General features: G+C 33.6%; 1 protein-coding gene across 3 annotated transcripts in view; it reads left to right on the forward strand.

Moving 5' to 3' along the window:
* Window positions 1–21,357, forward strand: part of ACAP2 (ArfGAP with coiled-coil, ankyrin repeat and PH domains 2) — a 126,813-nt gene that overhangs the window by 37,388 nt on the left and 68,068 nt on the right. For all 3 annotated transcript variants that reach the window (XM_074365572.1, XM_074365578.1, XM_074365579.1), the window contains exons 2-4: window positions 8,171–8,228; window positions 16,762–16,881; window positions 17,681–17,734. In XM_074365572.1, coding sequence (XP_074221673.1) covers window positions 8,171–8,228; window positions 16,762–16,881; window positions 17,681–17,734 — 232 coding nt within the window. The remainder of the gene's footprint in view (window positions 1–8,170; window positions 8,229–16,761; window positions 16,882–17,680; window positions 17,735–21,357) is intronic.

A 21,357-nucleotide genomic window follows, 5' to 3' on the forward strand; every position in this document is an offset into this window, starting at 1 on the left:
TCACAAGTTTACTATCCAAAGATTATTTATAGCGTGAACATCATCTTAACCCTGAGCCTATTTATTAGGCTTTTAAATTTGTATTCTTCTGCATCCTGTTTACAGATCTTGTAAAATTGTAGAGCTTTAGTGGAGATAAAATACTATGAGAAATGCTGTTCTAAATACAGCTGCTCTACTTTCATTAAACCATTCTGACATTTCAGCAGCTTGCTAAGGTTTCTTCCAATTCAAGATTCTAGGGTTGTTGCTTATTTCCTCTTAATATTTTTTTCTGTTTATAATTTCCTATTACTATTTTACAGTCTTAATGTAACAAAGGTGCCATGCTAATTGTAAAACACAATGAAGATGTAAGGAAAATTTATGGTCATTATGTATTAAAGTGAATTTTTTTGTAATGGAGGAATCTGGAAAAATAATTGATGTGATTTGTCCAACTGTCTCTGATGTGTCATGGAGAGGAAGGCCCAATATGTAGTTACCTTACATATCTGCTCTGATTTGCAGGATATCCAGTTACTTAAGTACCACTTCCAGTTCCTGAAAAGGGTAATTGGGAAACAGCCATGAAAGGGGGAGTATGGCAGGTCTCTGCTTATGTTTGACAATCTGGGCCTCATCTTAGATGTCCTAGCATCTTGCTTCTTTCTCTCATTTTGAGTCTGCTGATAGTCTCATCTTATTTGAAATCCTTGGTCATCCTGACAGTATTATTAGACACAGTGTTCTTTTCTCACGGAAATCTCTCCCCTCTAGTATGAACCATGAAGGTTACAGAGCTTCTTCTCCCTACAGGTATTGCCTGTGACACTTCACTGCTATGGAAAGCATTGCAGTTTAACTGCTTTGATCGAACATTTGATTTTAGTCCTCTAAACAGTAATAGTAACTGCTTTATCTTCCTATTATGTCAAAATCTACTACAGTGATAAAAGTTCTTGGGACTGGATTAACTTTGTACAAAGTCAACTTAAAAAAGATTTTTCTTTAAGTAGACCTGGCTGAGTTTTTTGTGATTTCAAAACAGAAATACTTTTCATCTTAAGCTTTTATTTATTTGGGCCCAGTTGAAGGCAACATTATATAGTCTGTAAATTTATAGGATTTTTTTTTCCTTAATCCTCTTTTTTTGCTCTCATGGAAGTGACTTTACCCTTCTTTAGATGCTTTCATTCTAGCTTTACATCCTCCATTGTGAAAACTGGAAGAGACTGTTAACCAGTCATGTATCACTTAGTGATCCCAACATAATAGATAGGTAATCTCTTCTTCCACCACTTTCTTCTGTGGCACAGTAGAAAGCTGTTAACTCCTACTGTAATTATAGTGCCATTTCACTTGCTTGAATGTGCTAAATACCTGGACAAGAAATTCAGTCTGTTAGAGGAGAAGGGTGAAATGGAAATAACAGCTTTCTAAACTAGTATTGATTTTTTGTGAGGGAAACATATAAAATAATTTCCTATCTGATCAAAATAAAACATTACTAGTATTTCCTTAGACTAGTTGCCTGTAAATAGTGAATATTTGCCACTGCACATGGTAAAAAAATAACTTTGTGTGTAGTTCCTATCTTTTATGCAGAGCAAATTCTGGGAGTGACTACTGAAACCACACTTCTGTTAAGAAGGGAATCTGGAGCCCTAGCATCGGAAGATCCTGAACATCTCCCCTTCTCCCACCCCCTATTTTCTATGTAAGATGATCCGGATAATATTTTAACAGTTACCTTTTTTTATGATGACCTTTGACTCATAGGGTTATTGACACCTTAGTAATGACTTGAGAGTGTGGTGTTCATTCACTTGGACCTAGAGGTTGCATCTGGACCTTGGGGTGTAGTTTGGTTGCCTTTTCCATTGCACTCTGGCCCCAGTGATTTTACTTGGGATGCTGTGTATCGACAGGGGAGAACTTGAGAGGAGAGGAGGGAGGTACATGTTCCTTTAACAACCTTTTAAAAAAGTTCCTTTTTTTCTCTGAGAAATGGCAAAATAATGTTTATAATCTTTAAAAATGAAATGTAATGGAGCTCACTAAGAATGTGTGGACAGAAGATGTAATTTTTCCCCTGAAATGTTAAGCTGAACAAAAAAACCTAAAAAAAATTCACTATTTTCACCTATGTTCATCATCTTGTCTTTTAAGAAGTATGTAGAGGAGACTTTTGAAAGGGACGAATGAAACTTAATAATACAAATTTGATGAGGCTTTTCAGGGCTTATATGCTCTTTTTTTTCTCTAACTGTTGAAAGCACAAGTGCAGGCCTGAAAGAAATCTTGCTTGAGATAAGATAATCGAATCCAGGTTCTAGTTTTCCTTTGAATGCTTATTCCAGAATAATAGAATGTGATGGTCTGGAAGTGATATTAAGGATGGTCCAGTCCATTCCTCACTTTTTATGGATGAGAGAACTGAGGTCTGAAGAGATTAAATGATCTTTTCAGGGTAGAGAGACTAAAATTTTGGTTTCCATTTCTAGTCTGTCTTTCCACTATTTTATTTTCTATCATAGGATTGGATCTTACCAGATTTGCTTAGTATTAGTAGACCAATCTGAGCGAATAGGAACAGTTACAACATTTCTAACATAATATTTGGAGAATGTCCTTTTAATTTAAAAGTGGCTTATTATTGTGTAATAAATATACATTCAGAGCCTTCACTCCCTGTGGTGCTGGTTGCAGTGTTGGTTCTCCTCTGTTTGTAGTCTCTTAAAGGAGTCAGACAGAATCGACCTTGATAACCCTGGAAAACCTAGTGGATTTTTAATAATACTTTATCATATATAGCCCTGTGGCTAGATTGAAGTTATGAAGAAATTAGAAGACTCCAGTGTGTATTTGACATATAATTTTTGTAAGAGAACAAAGGTGTTGAAGTGTTTTCTCTTAAAGCAGTTTGGACGTGCTGTTTTATCTTCTGATCATAGGCTGATTGTAACTTTTTTTTTGCTTCCTTTTAAACCACTTTAAATTCTTGTTGGAAGTATGTGATAACTTAATCTTATTGTTTTCTTCCCTTTTTGCCCTGTAAAATGAACATGAAAAGAGATTGTATATTTTGAAACTATAGATAATTATAGCTGATATTAATTGCTTACTTACTATCAGGCACTGTGCTAAGGTTTTTATATGTATTTTAAAATTTAATGTCATACATCTCTATAGGAGATACTGTTATTGTTATCTGTGTTTCCTAAACTGAATCGAAACACAAAAAAGTTATTCAATATTACATGGCTAGTAAGAAGTGAAATACGGATTCAAAACAGGAAGTTTTTTTAAAACCCCATTCCATTGTCTCTCAATATAAAAAGATGTTACAGAGTCTCAACTATAAAGGTCTCAGAACTTACTGAACAAAATAAGATGTGGCTATTCACATTACAAAATTAGGGGGGAGGGTATAGCTCAGTGGTAGAGTGCATACATAGCATGCACAAGGTTCTGGGTTCAGTCCCCAGTGCCTCCACTTAAAAAATAAATAAACCTAATTACTACCCCCTGCCCCAACCAAAACCAAACCAAAACAAAAAATGATCTGTTGAAGGATTTCTCTTTTTCAAAAGCAGGTTTCCAGGGTGTGTACTCTCTGTGTTCTCTGGTCAATAACCCAGAGGAAGCATCTCATTATATGGGGAGTTTTGGTCATCTAGCTTTGCCAGTTGTCGAGTTATAGGGCTGCTCTTGGGTCAGTGGGCTATCCCTGATCCTGTCATTGTCCTTTCTTTATAAAGAATAGCCCAGCAGTGCCCACAGTGGATAAAACTGCTGAGCTGAAAGAGTTGGTTGGGGATGGTAGGTCATGATAGTCATATAGGCAACTCCTCTGAGTGTTTAAATGGTTATTCCATTTATATGTGACTTCAAGGAATGCATCTATTACATAAAACAAGGAACATAGGTGTTAGTTTCAAAATCTGTACATTATAGTTTGAGTATTTATTTGATCTCTTTCATAATTCTTTAGGAGGTAGTTATGACTTAGAGCCTCACATCCATCTTTAAAGATTTAAGCATGTTTATGTGCTTATAAGTGATCTTGAATATCCTATAGTTGCATTTTAGATTGCATCGTCCTGTGACCTAGTCTTAGATTATCAATTCCATTTTAAGCATTTTGCCAAAGTTGAAGTAGAAGCAGTTTTTTTTTAAAGCATCTCAAGTGGATGGTAGAATAATTCTTTATCACACTTCCTGTTTCTTTCAAATATTTTTCTTTTATAAAGAAAATGTAATGCTCATGTTACACATATTATTTAGCTTACCATGTTTATGGATAATCTTATAAAGACAGTGGTTTAAAAGTTTATTTCTTCTAGGAGTATGCAATTATCCTGATGGGGAGAGTTCTATTTTTGTGCTTTTCATAGAGCTTCATTTAATTTGTAGCCAAAAGTGATCACCATGTGATTAGAAGTGTCTCAGTGTTAATACTTGCTGCTAGATTTTTTCCTGTTCCAGTTTTATGTTTTTATTTTTGGTTAACTATTTTAGAGCTGATTATGAAAAACTGTGATGCATAAATAGATAAAAGAATAAAGATGTTATTATTAAAAATAAAGTGGTTCTTTCCCTGAAATCTGGACTTACTCCACTTCTTAGGGTATAACCAACCAGAGCTGAGTCCTAAAGATTATTTTCTTGTATGTAATTCATATATGAAAAAGTATTTTCATCTATGTTAATATTTGGTATTCATAATAAGGAGCCAGTAAACTTTTCCCATAAAGGGCCAGATAGTAGTAAATATTTTAAGCTTTGTAGGCCATATGGTCTTTCTTCCAGCTACTCAACTCTGTCATGAGAGCGTGAAAGCTGACTTAGACAAAATGTAAATGGATGAGCTTGATTGTGTTTCCATAAAACTTTATCGATGGACACAGGAATTTGATTTTCATGTAATTTTCATGTATCATCAAACATTATTCTCCTTTTGATTTCTTTCAACCATCTAAAAGTATAAAAACAATTTTTAGTTCATGGACTGTGCAAAAACAGGCTATGGGCCTGACTTGCCTGACAGGCTGTCATTTGCTGACTCCTGCTCATACTAACCCTGCTCATACTAATCCTGTGGGATTTTGTTGACTGTCTTCTGTTTCTTTCCCCTTTATTTTGCCGTCTTTTAACATTATTTTATGTTTTTCTTATCTTGCTATTTAATCATGTGTTTTCTTTCAATGTTAATGTGTGTGTAACTTTAATAATTAAAACATTTAATTTTAAGCTATGGAGAGTAGGAGTCTATAATATTGTCCTCTTTGATGCCTTGAACATTTGTAAAAATTATATGCTCAATAAATATTTGAGAAAGGAATAATATCCATCTTCCAATATTTGAAGGATTGTTGTGTGGATTGTTTTACTTATTCATTTACATATTAAACATGTATTCCAGGATGGTTCTCTTGCATTCATGAATAGAAGAGGTAGGGAGGCAGAACCCACCTCAAAATGCAGGGAAGAGAACGGAAAGAAGCCCTCGTTGATTGTGTTCCTTGTGTCGTAGTGCATATATATTAGAGTCAGTGATATGGGCAGTCCCTCATTTAACCTTTACAACTCTTTTAAATAGGTATTTCTTTAGTCAGTTTACAGATGAGAAAACTTAGATAAAATACCTTAGGCTTAGGTAAGTGAGTGGTAGGGCAGAGTTTGAACCGAGACCGTGCTGTTTCTATATACTTTTCTTTTTATACTAAGGAATATTCAGCATTTAACCAGGCTGCCTTAGACACTAGCAACTTACTTATTGCTACAAATTTTCACTCACATTGTAGGTGATCAAGGACAGAGTTGTTTTTTGTTTTTTGTTTTTTTTTTAAGAGAAGGTGAGATGTTGAATTGAAGAACCTCCCTGATAAAATTTCAGATTCTTTGAATATGTGATTACAAAGTGTTTTATCTTAAAATGATAGACAAAACACATTTTCCCTCTTATTTTGGTACATGAACTCTCAGCTCTCTTTAAAAAAATGGTGTTTAAAAGTGTTTCATAAATTAGTAGAATTTGACATTGAAATAAGATCGAAGAATGTACATGAAGTTTCTGTCAAACAATATATTCAGTAGAAACCAATGATAAATCAAATTTTAAACTAGTCATTTCAACTAATTTTTTTGAAGTTGAAGGTTGAGTCAAGCTAAATTAAATGAAGGTTAAAAGTATAAATGAAGAAAGTTTCTGACAGAGTAAATAATTGTGGTGTTTCTTTCTTGACCCAGCAAACATTTTGAGTGTCTGTACAGCTGTGGGAGCTTAGGCTAGTGAGAGAAGTGGACCGTAATAGAGATATGCTAGAGGTGCTGTATGTAATCCAGCCTGAGTGGGTAGGGAAAAGGTTCCAAGAGGACCTACCTCCTGAGAAGGTGATGTCTGAACTTATTTCTTTTCCCCCTTTATTAGCTTTTAAAATTATTTAAAAACATATAGTCATTGAAAATACTGAAACAATCTAGAAGTATAAGTAGTAAAAAGTATAAATCTCTATTTTTACTTTATACTCTCCAGACTTCATTCTTTTTTTTTTTTTTAACATTTTTTTTATTGACTTACAGTCATTTTACAATGTTGTGTCAAATTCCAGTGTAGAGCACAATTTTTCAGTTATGCATGAACATAACTTCATTCTTTACTATAATTAGCAGGTGGTAAATATGCTTCTGGATTTTTTCTTATGTGTATACCCCCACCCCAAACTGGACTCACACTGTCTATAATTTTGTAACTTGTTTTTTCCCCCATATGATAGTCTATAATGTACATGTTTTCATCTCAGTAGATATAGATCACTCTCATTTAGAAACCTGCTGCCTCACATAATGGGATGGATATACCATCATTTATTTACATTATTTCTTTTTGCTGGACATATAGGTTTCCAATCTGTTAACAAACAATGGATATCCTTGTACTAATATATTTGTTTTCTTTTGTGAATTAAGCTTTAAATGATGAGTAGCACATAGACAGGTGAAGAGAATGAGGATTAATGTGAAGGGGAAATATTTTCCAGACTAAGGAAACAATGTGTAGTTTGGAAAACAGTGTTGAAGGAAATGACAGACTTTTAGTTAGGGGAGAAGGATTTCTATTTCTGTGCTGTGGAAGTATAGCACCTCTTGTTTTTTTGAACTGTATGCTAGAGTCTCTCATTTATGGAATAGTCATCTCTTTAGAGAATAATTTATAATTTTCTTTTTTTGGAGATTAAAAACAGTTTTTTCAATAAATGTAACTGGGTAGAGAGGTAGAGCTGCAAGCTGATAAAAATGATTATTGAAGAGGTCACACAGAGGTTAAGTGGGTAGTTTTGGGAATAGAGCTTATATCTTAGCTGTTTTTCCCTTCTTAACTAATTGAGAATTTCTTACCCAGAGTTCAAAATAGCTTTTTGGGTAGGTAGTTCCCCATGTTATTCAATTGAAACAAATTTTGGTTGATTAGAAAATAGCTATTGTGAAATTGCTAGTTATCAAGTAGTTATCTGAAAATGGAATAGATGGATGGCTTAAAGGAGATGAATAGCATTTTTTACTCATAGGTATAAAATCTTGTTATCCTTAAAAAGTTTTAGTTGCAGCTGTTTTGTTCCAACTTTCTAGTTTTAGAATGTTGCCCTACAGGGAGTATCAAGTACTGCTTAGTGTTATCATTTTATCATTCCTCTGACAAGAAAGAGCATCTGCTGATTTCTTAAAAATACATTGGAAACAAAATGGTGTGTTACACAAGGGTAATAATATCTTTCTGAACTATTTCTAAAACTAAAAGCCTTTCTTTTTGGTTTCCAAGGATGCTTTGCTGTTTGGTTGCAGCTACTTTGTTGAGTACAAATCCGAGTTGTAAGGCTCAATTTTTAAGATTTCTTACTCGTTTTTAAAAACATATGCTTAATAGTTCTAATTAGTGTTATTAATTTGAATAATATGAATGCTTTGAGTAAATTAGCCTAATGTGTTCTCTCGTTACCTTGAACAGTAACTGTATTATTTGTTGTGCTGCATAATTATGAAATATTCCTACTTCATTCTCAGGTAGTTATTACTTTATGTGAAGTGTAATTTTTAAGCATTCATATCTTTTTTTTCACTTGGAGTTATTTTTCAAGAGTAAAGTATACATTTAAACACAAAATAACTTTATATTTAATTTTCTTAGGGCTGCTTTGGAAGAAGTAGAAGGCGATGTGGCAGAATTGGAACTGAAACTTGATAAGGTAAATTTTACTTCACCTTGAACATTAATTCTTGTTTTCTGTAGTGATTTGTGCCTATAATCGTAGATGGTTCACGTGACTTCTTTTATCTCTATGAGGGTAAATGCGGGAATGTTATCCTGATTTTGCATATGAGGAAGTTGAGGCTAGAGACATTAAGTAATTTGTTGAAAATTTAATATAAGTCCCAGAACAGGAATTTAAACCATGTCTGACTAGACGTCTTTTATATTGTTGGAAGTTTGTTTCCATCTCCATCAGAAAATTGCAGTTTATCTTTTTCGATGCTTAATGGATTTCATACATAACCTGACCACTTTTATTTATAGATTTGGGTGTGGCCATGTTCAAATATAAAATTTTATATACTCATTCCATTTTTTAAAGATAATCCCAGAAATGTTGAATATATATTTAATAATTGATATTAAATGGTCATATTCTATGCAAGGGTAGATGTACATTGATTCCTATCTTTTGTATTAATTATTGATAATTTTTTTTTTTTTTTTTGCCTATACCCAAGAAGTGTTATCTGCTGTGTAACAGGAAGAAATATGGGAATGAGTAAGACATGGCTTCTGGTAACCATTGTTCAGTGAAGTGTCGCTCTTAAAATTTCTGGAGATAAATCAGATTTGTATATTTGAAATACCTTTTCTGAAAATAATTTCTTATTTATATGATTATTATTGTGAATGGAATTGTTATGTAAAGCAATGCTCCTCAGACCTTACTGTGCTTAGGAATACCTGGGGCTCTTAGCTGATGAAAAATAGAGATCCTGATTCAGAAAGTCTCAGTATCTCAGATTCTGTATTTCTAACCACATTTTAGGTGATAACCAATGCTGTTGTTCCACAGAGTGCATTTTGAGTAGCAAGGATATAAGATACATTAATTAGACAGATGATTTCCAAATGTTTTGAAATCATGAAATATTTGTACATAATGTAAATATTTAGAAACTATGTAAAGGAGTAGTATTAGTTGTATACGTAAAACAAAACAAAATTTTAGAAAATGTTTAGTGATAAATTATTTTTGTGTAGTGACTGTAGTTTTCAGAGCACTTTGATATATAGTATGTTTTTGGAATTTTGCAGTAATCCTGTGAGGTAGGTAGGACAGAGGTACTATTCCCACTTTATAGACAAGGATACCAAAGCCCTGGAAGCAAAGAAGACTTGCCTCAAATCACAGAGTCAGAAAAGGCAGAACCAGGTTAGAACCCATGTGTTTTGTTCTTAGTTCTGTGCTCTACTTGTGCACCACTATACTTCTGGATCCATGCTGGGGGAGTACATGCCAGTTGGAATTTTTCTGAGGGACCCTAGCAAGCTTCCAGGCAAGTGTGTTTTAAAACTAATGTTACAATTTTTGGTGAGGATAGTATTTTAAAGAATATTATTTTCAAATACTTTATATTCTGTTGAAAATTAGATGTATGGGATTATTGTTATTGCTGTTGTTACTATTATTTTACCCTAAGGTATTAACATTTGTTTTTAAGGATTTTTTTAAACAAGTTAAACCATTGAGGTAGCCAACAGAAGATGTAGTTTTGATTTTCTGGTAGATTTATAAGAGAGTATATAGAAGGACAAGACCTTTTAAAGAATTACAGAGTGACACAATAAGGATATCTATTCTCTTTGGGTAGAACTGTGTCTAAACCAAACAGTACTTTGTGTTGAGGAGACCTCAAAAATTAAAATATCTAAACAGAATCCACTAACAGCATTTTTGTTAATAATTTTGCTTTTATGAGCAGCAATTTTTTTTTTCCTTTATATCATTTGGTTGTGGTTGGGAGACTGGTCGTAAAACCAAAAGATTCAAATCTAAAGCAAGTTATCAGAGTATTTGCATTCAGTACTAAGAATTCTAAATGCTTTCTAGAGTCTGTATCACCCGAAAGGCTACTAAAGTCATTATGGAAACTTTGACATCTTTGAAAAATATCATCTTCCACCCAAATAGAGCTTCCATAGTTACTTTTATATTTCTCTAATTTGAGATCTTGACCCTTTATATAATGTACCTTTCCCAAATTCTTAAGCTATTGTTGATCATTTTTACTTTAGAATTATGAGGAGTTACAATTAGAGAAGAGAGTCTGAGAGGAGCAAGAAGTGTTTGTTACTGAAAGTGGTGGTGTTGAGGGGAGGGGTTGCCTAAGACTATACTGATTTCATAACTTCATGCAGGGCAAGTTTACCTGTAATATTGCAAATCATGCCAGCAACAGGTTTAACTAGCTTGATGACTTAGCTTATATTTATTTTGCTTGTAATGTATGCTACCAGTATACACTTTTTCTGGTGACTAATGCTTCATGATTGGCATTATTTTACTAGGTCCAATTATTTATCCATTCTGCCTGGTATTCTGGCATTGGCAGCATCATAGAGCATCACGATGAAATATCTGTATCTTGTCACCGGAATGCTTGCTCCTTGTTTGTTAAGCAAATATTCTTTAAATATCAACTCAAACACTACCAAACTTCAATTCTTTTTCATGTATTTCATTATTTCTTGCATTTTTTACATTTCTTACATTTTAATATTGTACTTCCATTTAAATTACTATAATATTGTATTTTTTATTTTGTAGCATAGTGTAGTAGTTAAGAGCTCAAAGCCTGGAGCAAGGCTGTCCGTATTTGAACTGGTCTTTACCACTTACTAAGCTGGATGGCCTTGGGCAAATTTCCTAAACCTGACCGTGTCTCAGTTTCTTCATCCCCAAAATGGAGAAAATAAGAATATCTATGTGAATAAAATGTGTTAATCCATGTTAAGTACTTTGGCACATGGTAAGTTCTAAATAAATGTTAATGATGATGGTATGTCTTCAACAGACTAATAGAGATCCTTGAAGAGAGTTTGTCTTTAAAGGTGGAAAAGCCCTCATTTTACTCTTAGTTAAAAACCTTCCCTCTTTGTAGGCTTGTTATCATTCAGTTATATCTGTCATCACTGTCATCTAATAAGGATTTGATAGCTGGCAAAGTATATATCACCAAGACAGTCCTTCCTCCTGAATACCCGCAGTGTATATGTGGCTCAGCTATATGACAGTTTCATTTTCTTCCCATCTCCTGTGATAGTGACCTCTATTCTAATTCTGATACCTGTTTTCTTGGCCAAATGCTCTGCCTCATCACTCAGAATCGTAATCTCTGAAACTGGAATGCTCATGATCTCTTCCTTTCTGACGTGAGTCTCCAGTCTTTCCAGTTCTCATCTTCACTCCTCCTGTTTCTGTTTTTCAAAGCGTATGTAGATCTCTAATCTTTCAGTCTATCCACTTCCAATATTTCAGATCCCTTTTATATTCACTTCTTTTTTAGTATACTTTTTTGGGAATTTTTTTATCGAGATAAAATTCACCTAACATAAAACCCAGCATTTTAAAAGTGTACAATTCAGTGGTTTTAGTATATTCACAGTGTTATGCAACTCTTTTCACTGCTTACTTCCACAACATTCCCATTATCCTAAAAAGAAACTCTGCACACGTTAGCAGTCACTTCCAATTTCCTTCTCCCTACATCCTCTGGCAACTATGAATTTACTTTCTGTCTCTGGATTTGCCAATTCTGGACATTTCATATAAATAGACTCATACAATATTTGGCTTTTTGTGACTGGCTTCTTTCACTTAGCATAATATTTTTAAGGTTTATCCGTCTATGTTGTAACATCTTTCAGTATTTCCTTTTTTATGACTGAATAATATGAATGCATGTACCATATTTTGTTCATTCATTCATTGGGTATTTGGGTTGTTTCCTCTTTTCAGCTATTATGAATAATACTGCTGTGAACCCTTCCAGTCTACTCTTAATTTTATTACATCATCATTTCTCTTCTGGAGACCTTCATTTTCCTTCCATAAGACCTGTAGAATTCTGACAATATTTGTCTAACCATCTGTATTCTCTGACCCATATCTGGGCTGTAAAGCCCTGCAGAAGAAGGTACACAATTGCTGAAACCAATTGGTGGAACTACCCATTCCAGGAATTCTTGATGTGAAGCAATTTTTGCAAGATTTAATCAGGTTATCTTACTGTCTTTAGCAGCCCTTATATGTAACTGTTTTCTAAAGACTTACCACCTTTTTCTTCATTCTTAGTAGAGGACCTTGACTCTTCCTTCCTTTTGGTGGAAACCCTTTTATTTCTTGTTTTTAATCTAGAAACTCAACAGTCTGTCCTTATTCAATTCCCGACCCCCCATTTGAGTGACAGAAATATCCCTTTTCCTATGCAGTCCCAAACTCTTAACTTGTTAGAACTTTGCTTTCGGTATTTCTCTTTCCCTTCTCTACCACCTCTTTAAGTAGACAAAAATGTTTATTTCTCTTGAATGAAAACAAAAGAGAATCTCACTTCTGACAAGGAATTGCAAATCTTCACTGAGTAATCATCATGTGCCAGTAACAGTTTGTGCTAGGATCTTTATGTGCATTATCTTTTATAGTAACCTTATATCATTTAGTGCCATCGTTATCATATCATATAGAAGAAGCTTCTTGAGGTGAAGGTCACTCAGAATCACTTTAGAGTGTTAAGTATGGCAGAAGGATTTGAACCTAAGCTAACTGAGCCTAGAAACCTCTGTTTTTAACCATGATGTTATACTATAACAAGCTCTCTTTTTCTGTTTTTCTGGAAATTTTCAATTTAATTATTTTTGAATTATTTAATTTGTTGAATAAGCAAATACCACCCATGCTGTACAAAATTCAAACGTGCAAAAGTGTACCCAGTGAAAAATTAGCCATCTTGTAATCTGTCTTCTAGAGGAGAACACTGAACTAGTTTCTTGTCTGTCCTTCCAGAAGGTTTTTTTAGCATATAAGAGATTATATGTATTTTGTACTCTTATCTCCCCACCCCAACAAAAATATTAGCATTATCCTAATTTTGCTTTTTTAAAGTATATAGTTTAGATTTTATTCCTTGTCATTAATTATAGAGCTGCCTTATTCCTTTTAATGGCTGATTATATTTCATTTTATGGATATATCATAATTTATTTATCCAGTTGCCTATTGATAGACACTTAAATTACTACCAGTGTTTTATTGCAGCTTCAATAAATGACTTTATATGTGTGTCATGTACTTTATGTGTGAATATGTCTGTATGATTTCTATATGTATGATTTGTAAAAGTGAAATCACTAGGTTAGAGGGTATGTGTGTTTAAAATTTTTAATGGCTCTTGCTAAGTTGCCTTCCATAGAAATTGTACCAATTCATACTCCCACCAGCAGTGGGTGAGAGTGCCTGTTCCCCTATACCTACCTTCTCTAAAACAGCATGTAATCATACTTTTTGACTTTGGCTGTTCTGTTAAAAATAGTAATTTACATTTCTTTTATTATGAGTGAAATTGAATTTCTTTTCATGAGCATTAGGTATATTTGAATTACCTTTTCTGGGAATTAACTGTATATGTCTGTCAATCGTTTTTTCTAGTGGCTGGTTGGATTTTCAATGATGAGCTGTATACCCTTTCTTACACCAGGGAAATTAGTCTCTTGCAATTTGTTGCTAATATTGTTTACCAACATTGTCATTTGTTTTTTGACTTAATTTTTTTTCCCCTTGTATAAATGTTTAGTTGTTATGTATTTGAATTGATCAGTTTCGTCTATGGCTTTTGAGTTTTGCATCCTTCTCAGGAAGCCTTTTTCTACTTTGAGATTATAAAACCTGTTTCCTCTTAGTTTTTGATGTAATATTTTATGTTTAAATATTTATTCCATCTGAAATTAATTTGGAGGTTTAGAATACAATTTAGTTTCTTTATTTTTTCCCCTTTAGTTGGCTATCCATGGTCCCTGTGTTATATATTGGATATTTTTTTTTTACCCACACTGGCTGGAGTGTTACTTTACTGAAGTATTGCATATTTGTATCTGTTTTTGACTCTATTCTCTTCCATTGACCAATTTGTCTATTCACATCCATTACCAGACCTTTAGTTACTACACCTGTATATTTTAATAACATAAAAGGCCAATATCCCTACCTCTTATTCTTTTTCAATTTTTCCTCCTGTTCTTCTTGCATGTTTTAGAATTAGTTTTTCTGATTTTTAAAGATATCTGATTTTTTTTTTGCAAATAGCAAACTGAAAGACTAGTCTCTGCCAGCATTTCTCATAGTGGGTTTTGAGGAACATTGGTCCTATGAGAATGCTTCCTCTAAAGAGAATTCCATGTCAAGTGTTTTTGAGAAATGCTGCATATTATGCCTAGAATTCACAGCACACATTAATATATCAAAAGCTCTTAAAAGAAATAAAGAAAATTAAGAAATCTGTTTAATCTGAGTTTCCTAGACTTAATTTGATCACAGAATTCTTATTTTGGTACAGAATGTTCCTGGGGGATATTCCATAGAATGTATGTTGGGAAGTAATTGAGCTATCATTATGTCTTCTTCATCTAGCAGTTTGTAACTTGCTGTAATCTGGCTACAGCCCCTCAGTTTCTCTTAAAATTATTCTTGCCAGGGATGCTTGTGATTATTTGTCACCAAACTCAGTAGACGGTTTTTTAAGTGTTTTTAAAACTTGACCTTTATGGATGTTCAACTGTTAGTCATCTATCTTCTGATACTTTATTTTTTCTTGACTTTGATGAAGTTATCTCTTGCTTTTACCTCCTACCTTTCCCTCTTCCTCTTCAGCCGCCTTTGTGAGGTCCTCACTCTACACACTCTGACCTCTGCTTTTTGTCTAGGCTATAGCACCGTAGCGCTGACACTTACGTTTATTTGTTGATGACTCCTGTGTCTGTATCTACAGCACTCTTCTCTTTTTTGAGTTTTAAACATTTATTTTCACTTGGATTTGATAGATTTTCCACTTGGCTTATTTCACAGACCCATCTTACTCAGGTCTACCTCATGGGCCCAGTGTTGTCAAAACAAGTCTTTGCTGGACAGTGTAGTGTCTTGGTGCAAATTAGCATCTTGTGGCAGATGTAGCCCTCAACAAGCAGAGCTCAGGCTGGATTTCAGCCCCTACTTTTCCCTTTAGTAGGACGCTACATAACTGTACACAGGTGCTCAACTAATTTTTTTAATTTGTTGTCTCTCTTCTCTTCCTGCTTACTGCTTAAATTCAGGGTCATGTGGTTTTTAGTCTAATCTCCTTTATTCTTCCTTGTCTTTATTTTTTCTTCTTTTAGATCATTATTCTAAAATGGAACTCTGGTCAGCTCACTCATTTAATGTCTTTGTTGTTTCCCGATTCCTTTTATGTAAAATGTGAACACCTTAGCATTGTGCACAAGAGTTTTCCTGATTTGGCCCTTGTATACATTTTCACACTGCACTAAGCTACTGAGTGCCTCTGGTTTGCCCTCCCCTCTAAGCTTCTGGGCCTTAGCACATGCTTTTCCTGGAGTAGTGTCTTCTTAATTACCCGTAACTGGTTGGCCAATTCCTATTGGTCTTCAAGGCTTTTCTCAAGTGTTATCTTTCCAGGAATCCTTCCTTGATCGCGACAGTCCTGCTTAGATGTTCTTCCTCTGTTTCCTCTTGTATGGTTTTGATGAACATAGCAGTTGTGCTATATAGAATTTATCTGCTTGTCTAATTATTAGAATTAGAACAGATTATTAAGGTTTTCACTTTTGTTGATCCAGGTTCTAGGGTAACAGTTTAAATTATACTCCCAAGACCCTTTGGGTGTTTTCTAAGTTTTTCTGGGCTCTTTATCCTCTTCTTGATGGTCCCTTTTCCCACCCCCTCATTACCCTCTTCTTCTTCATCTGGAACACCTCAATTTTTATCTTGTTTATGTTTGACTTTCACCCAAGATTTTGTTTGATTAAAGAAAATGTTCTGTGTCTGTGTGAGAGAAAGAAGTAACAGAAAAAAAGAGAGGGAAAACAGGAATGAAAGGGGAAGAAGAGAAAGATGAAAGAGAGAGAGAAAAGCTCAGTTGTAAGACTTAGTGCAGTGCCTAGAATGGTAGACATTGGAGAAATATGGTTGATTAATCAATTCAGACATTTGCTTTGTTAGTCTGATGACCGGCATGACTAACCCACCATACCAGTTTACTTCCCTTTCCTCCAGCATATCACAGTTTTTTTTTTTTTAAAGATTTTTAAAAATTATATTTCTTGCTCAGCCTAAAGTTTCACTTTTTTCCTTCTTTATTCTTTTTTTTTTTTTTTTTTTTTACTTGTAAGACATGCTTTAAACATTTTTGTGGAGTTTATTTGTGAGATTGAATTTAACTTGATAAAATGATTTGTTGTTGTTGTTGTTATTAGACAGCCTCTACCTGGAAGATCAACTTTTTTGGTACAGCTGTCCCATGAATTTACTTTCTAACCAAGAGGAAAAAAGGAACAATTTTCAATTAGTCTATTTTGGGTTTATTGATGACCGTAATTTATCTTAACTAGGCTAACTCATGTGGTAACTGCTAACACTTGTTCAACTAAGTAATTTGTAAAATTATTTTCAGTGATACAATGTTTTTCTTTTTCAGCTTGTGAAGCTTTGTATTGCGATGATTGATACTGGAAAAGCCTTTTGTGTTGCAAATAAACAGTTCATGAATGGGATTCGAGACCTGGCACAGTATTCTAGCAATGATGCTGTAGTTGAGGTTAGTATTATTAAAATTGGTTTAAATGATAACTGCAACAAGATGTTAAAGAATTATACATCCATTTGCCTTATTAACAGTGATAGTGGGCCTTAAAATTAGAAGTGGAAAAGCTATCACCAGTTGGTGCTGTCTTATATAATCCTGTTTTCTAGAATAGTTAGAAGTTGATGGTTGATTTGCATTGTGAATATTAAGTAAGCAAGAGTACTGTACTTGGTGCTACGTAAGATGAAGCATCTTCAAGAGGACCTGAGCAGGGAGAGTAGGATCATGCTTACTAGTAGCTGCTTATAGGGGCAAGTAGAGAACATTAATGTAAGAATAGTACCTAACTCCTTATTGGGGGCTGCATTGGAAAGGTCTGGTCAACTAGCTGTGCTGGGTTAGCTTAGATCTACCCTTGCTATACTATGTGGTGCTATATTTCTTTTATGAGGAATAACAACTGGTGAAAGAACTGGGTGTAATTTGATGATTATTTGATCTACAGATGCCTAACTGGGAAGTCTTGATACACTCAGTTTTACCTTTAGGTTTATATATGCCATTTCAGTTTGTTAGTATAGAAGTATTGATAGGGCAGTCTAATTCTTTGTTCTAGGGCTTTGTGTTACTACATGTAGACTTGACCTCTCTGCAGAGTGTGCCCATGAGGTAGTGAGGCTGTTCTTGGAAATAAATGTTATTGTTTACAATGTAACTTGATCTTTCTGTCAGAAATGCTGAAATAGCATTTTTGTGGCCTGTTTTAGTGTATGTTAAATGACTTGGCTTTCTTTTGGTTTCTTTCTCATAGACAAGTTTGACCAAGTTTTCTGACAGTCTTCAAGAAATGATAAATTTTCATACAGTAAGTGTCAGTAAGTGGGTGTTACTGTGACCATGTTCATGTTTTAGTACTTTTCTTTAGTGACAATATTTTATAAAATTTCTTAAATTGGAATTTTCTGACTTTGATTTATCAACTTTTTAATTGGGTGAATCTAAAATGTGTGTGTATGTGTGAGAGAGAAATACATACATGTTATTTCCCATTCTATAATAGTGAACTTTAATATCAATGATGCACATACTCATAAAAGTTAGTTTTTTCCTGTAAGTTGTGCCTTTGTAAGGTTTTAAGCAATTATTTCAAGAAGAAGTACAAGTCATCATTCTATATATGGCTGTTTCTTTTAAGATACAAATATATCCCCTTTCTCTAATCAATTGCCACTGTTAAAGACTGCTGTATTCTTTGAGCTGTTTATATATGTGTTTAAGATTTGAGAGCAAATCTTTTTTTTTTTTTTGCCTTTTTTAAAATTGAAGTATTATAACATGTTAGTTTCTGGTGTATAGCATAGTGATTCAGTTATACGTATATATTCCTTTACGTATTTTTTTCATTACAAGCTATTACAAGTTATTGAATATGCTATACAGTATATACAGTAGGACCTTATTGTCTATTTTGTATATAGTAGTTAGTATCTGCAAATCCCAAACACCCAGTTTATCCTTCTACCCCTCCCCCCAACCATAAGCTTGTTCTGTATGTCTGTGAATCCTTTTCTGTTTTGTAAATAGTTCATTTTGTGTCATTTTTAAAGATTCCACATATAAATGATATCATATGGTGTTTTTCTTTCTCCTTGTGGCATACTTCACTTAATATGACAATCCCCAGGTCCATCCGTATTGCCGTAAATGGCATTATTACATTCTTTTTCATGGCTGAGTAGTATTCTTGTGTGTGTGTGTGTGTGTGTGTGTGTGTGTGTGTGTGTGTGTGTGTGTGTAGCACAATTTCTTTATCCAGTCATTTGTTGATGGACATTTAGGTTGCTTCTATGTCTTGAGATAGACATAGAAGCTGTTGTAAATAATGCTGCTGTGAACATTGGGGTGCGTATATCTTTTCAAATTAGAGTTCCCTCTGGATATATACCCAAGAATGAAATTGCTGGATTATATGGTAAGTGTGTTCTTAGTTTTTTGAGGAATCTCCATACTGTTTTCCATAATGGCTGCACCAAACTACATTCCCACCAGCAGTGTAGGAGGGTTCCCTTTTCTCCACATTCTCTCCAGCATTTATCGTTTGTGGACTTTTTAATGATGGCCATTCTGGCTGGTGAGAGGTGATACCTCATTGTAGTTTTGATTTGCATTTGTCTGATAATTAGCGATATTGAGCATCTTTTAATGTGCCTGTTGGCCATTTGTATGTCTTCATTGGAGAGATGTTTGTTTAGGTCTTTGGCCCATTTTTGGATTGATTTTGTTGTTGTTGTTGACTTGTATGAGCTATTTGTATATTCTGGAAATTAAGCTCTTATCAGTTGCATTGTTTGCAAATATTTTCTCCCATTCCATAGGTTGTCTTTTTGTTTTGTTTATGGTTTGCTTTAGTGTGCAAAAGCTTATAATTTAATTAGGTCCCATTTGTTTATTTATTTTTGTATATATATATTTTATTGAAGTACAGTCAGTCTACAATGTTGTATCAATTTCTGGTATACAGCATAATGCTTCAGTCATACATATATTTGTTTTCATATTCTTTTTAATCCTAAGTTATTACAAGATCTTGAGTATAGTTTCCTGTGCATTGAATATAGTTCCTTGTGCCCACTTGTTTATTTTTGCTTTATTTCTATTGCCTTGGTAGACTGCCCTAGGAGAACATTGCTGAGATTTATGTCAGAGAATGTTTTGCCAATTATTTCTTCTAGGTTTTCTAGTGTCTTATCTTATGTTTAAATCTTTAAGCCATTTTGAATTTATTTTTATGTATGGTGTCAGAGAGTGTCCTAAATAACTTCATTGATTTACATGCAGCTGTCCAGCTTTCCCAACACCACTTACTGAAGAGGCTGTCTTTTCTCCATTATATAGTCTTACCTCCTTTGTTGAAGATTAATTGACTGTAAGTGTGTGGGTATATTTCTGGATTTTTGAGGGAGAGAGAGGACTCTTTGATATTACACCTGGATCTTCAGTGCCTTTATAATTTTATTCCCAAATTCCTTTTTACAACTTCTCAGAACTTTTCCTACTAATACGTATAAGTATGAAATTGTGAGACCTTGGTTTACTTTGTTTTAATTTTCTTTCCTTTTATAGTTGCTGGGCTGTCTGCTTTACTTGGCCCTTTTGTTTCTTGTGAATGAATACTTTTCTCTTAATTTTTCCCAATATGAGTGGCCTGTGTCAGAATTCTTATATGTGTGGCAAAGTTTCTTCTCCCATCGTAACATTGTATACCTCACTTCAACTAGATTAAAGATGAGGATGACACATACCTTGTTTACTGTTATATCGCCAGTACTTGCAGTACTATCCTGCAGAAGTCATTTAATTTTTCTAAGCTTTGTGCTTTACCTCTGTATAATGAAGGGACTTTGCTAGATGACTTTTAATTATAAAAATTCTAATATTATAAAGCATTATTATAAGATTATAAGATTTAAATATGATCTCAGAGCCATTTGTTAAAATGTGGGAAAAGCCTAGTTATATAAAATGCTTTATTTTGGTAGCATTCTGTACAATGAAATTTTAATTACATAGCATTATAGCAGAAAGGAGGCTTTATAGAATAAGACAGATTGCTTTCTAGAAGGTAATAAACTCTAGAATCTGCTTTACATTCTATAGCAGAGCTCATAACACTTAAGTCTTGGAGTATTAGTTTGTATCAGAATAAGAGGGTTTGGATGTTCAAAAGGTGATATTTATGAATAACTTTGTGGGTTAAATAAATGTTTGAAATAGTAGAACCACTTGGATTATTAGTCAAGTAAAATAGAATATAGATTGGGTTTAGATTATCTAGTCATTTAAAAAATAAATTATTTGGATTCTTTTATAATATAATATATAATATTTTTGAGAGCAAATCTTCAAGAACTAGGGACATATGCTGCTTTTGCAGTGTCATGAAACTCTATTATAAATTTTGTAAAAGTTTACTAAAATTGTGGTACCTCATAAGCTATATACTTCTTATAATTTTTTAAAAAGCCTAACATATATGGCTGTCATACTTTAAAAGTTACTAGCAGCTATCTATAACAAGAATATAAACACTTTTAATGAAGTCCATTGGTATAAGGAACTTGGTATATTTATTTGATTATTTGCTGAATGAAGCTTTAAAGTGAATTGGTGCATAAATTCTGTGAAAATGTCATCCTTTTTGTTTAGTTTTTTCTATGTTTGGTTTTCTGTATTACAGCTATCCATTGATTTGCTCAACAGATGGTTTTAGGTAGTGAGAATTTAACAGTTCAGTGCTTCCCAGCTGTTCTCATCTCATGGCACAGATAGAAACTGATGGTCATATTTGTGTGGAACACTGGAGAAAACTCCAGAGGGATATAAGGGTGTCTTGTCCTATCGGTGTTGGTAGAAAAGTGTTTAAATTTCCTTTTTATGGCATTATGTTAAATTATTAATAAATATTTTACATTTTATAGAATTATGTTA

Source organism: Camelus bactrianus, chromosome 1, assembly GCF_048773025.1.
Source record: "Camelus bactrianus isolate YW-2024 breed Bactrian camel chromosome 1, ASM4877302v1, whole genome shotgun sequence".
NCBI lineage: Eukaryota > Metazoa > Chordata > Mammalia > Artiodactyla > Camelidae > Camelus > Camelus bactrianus.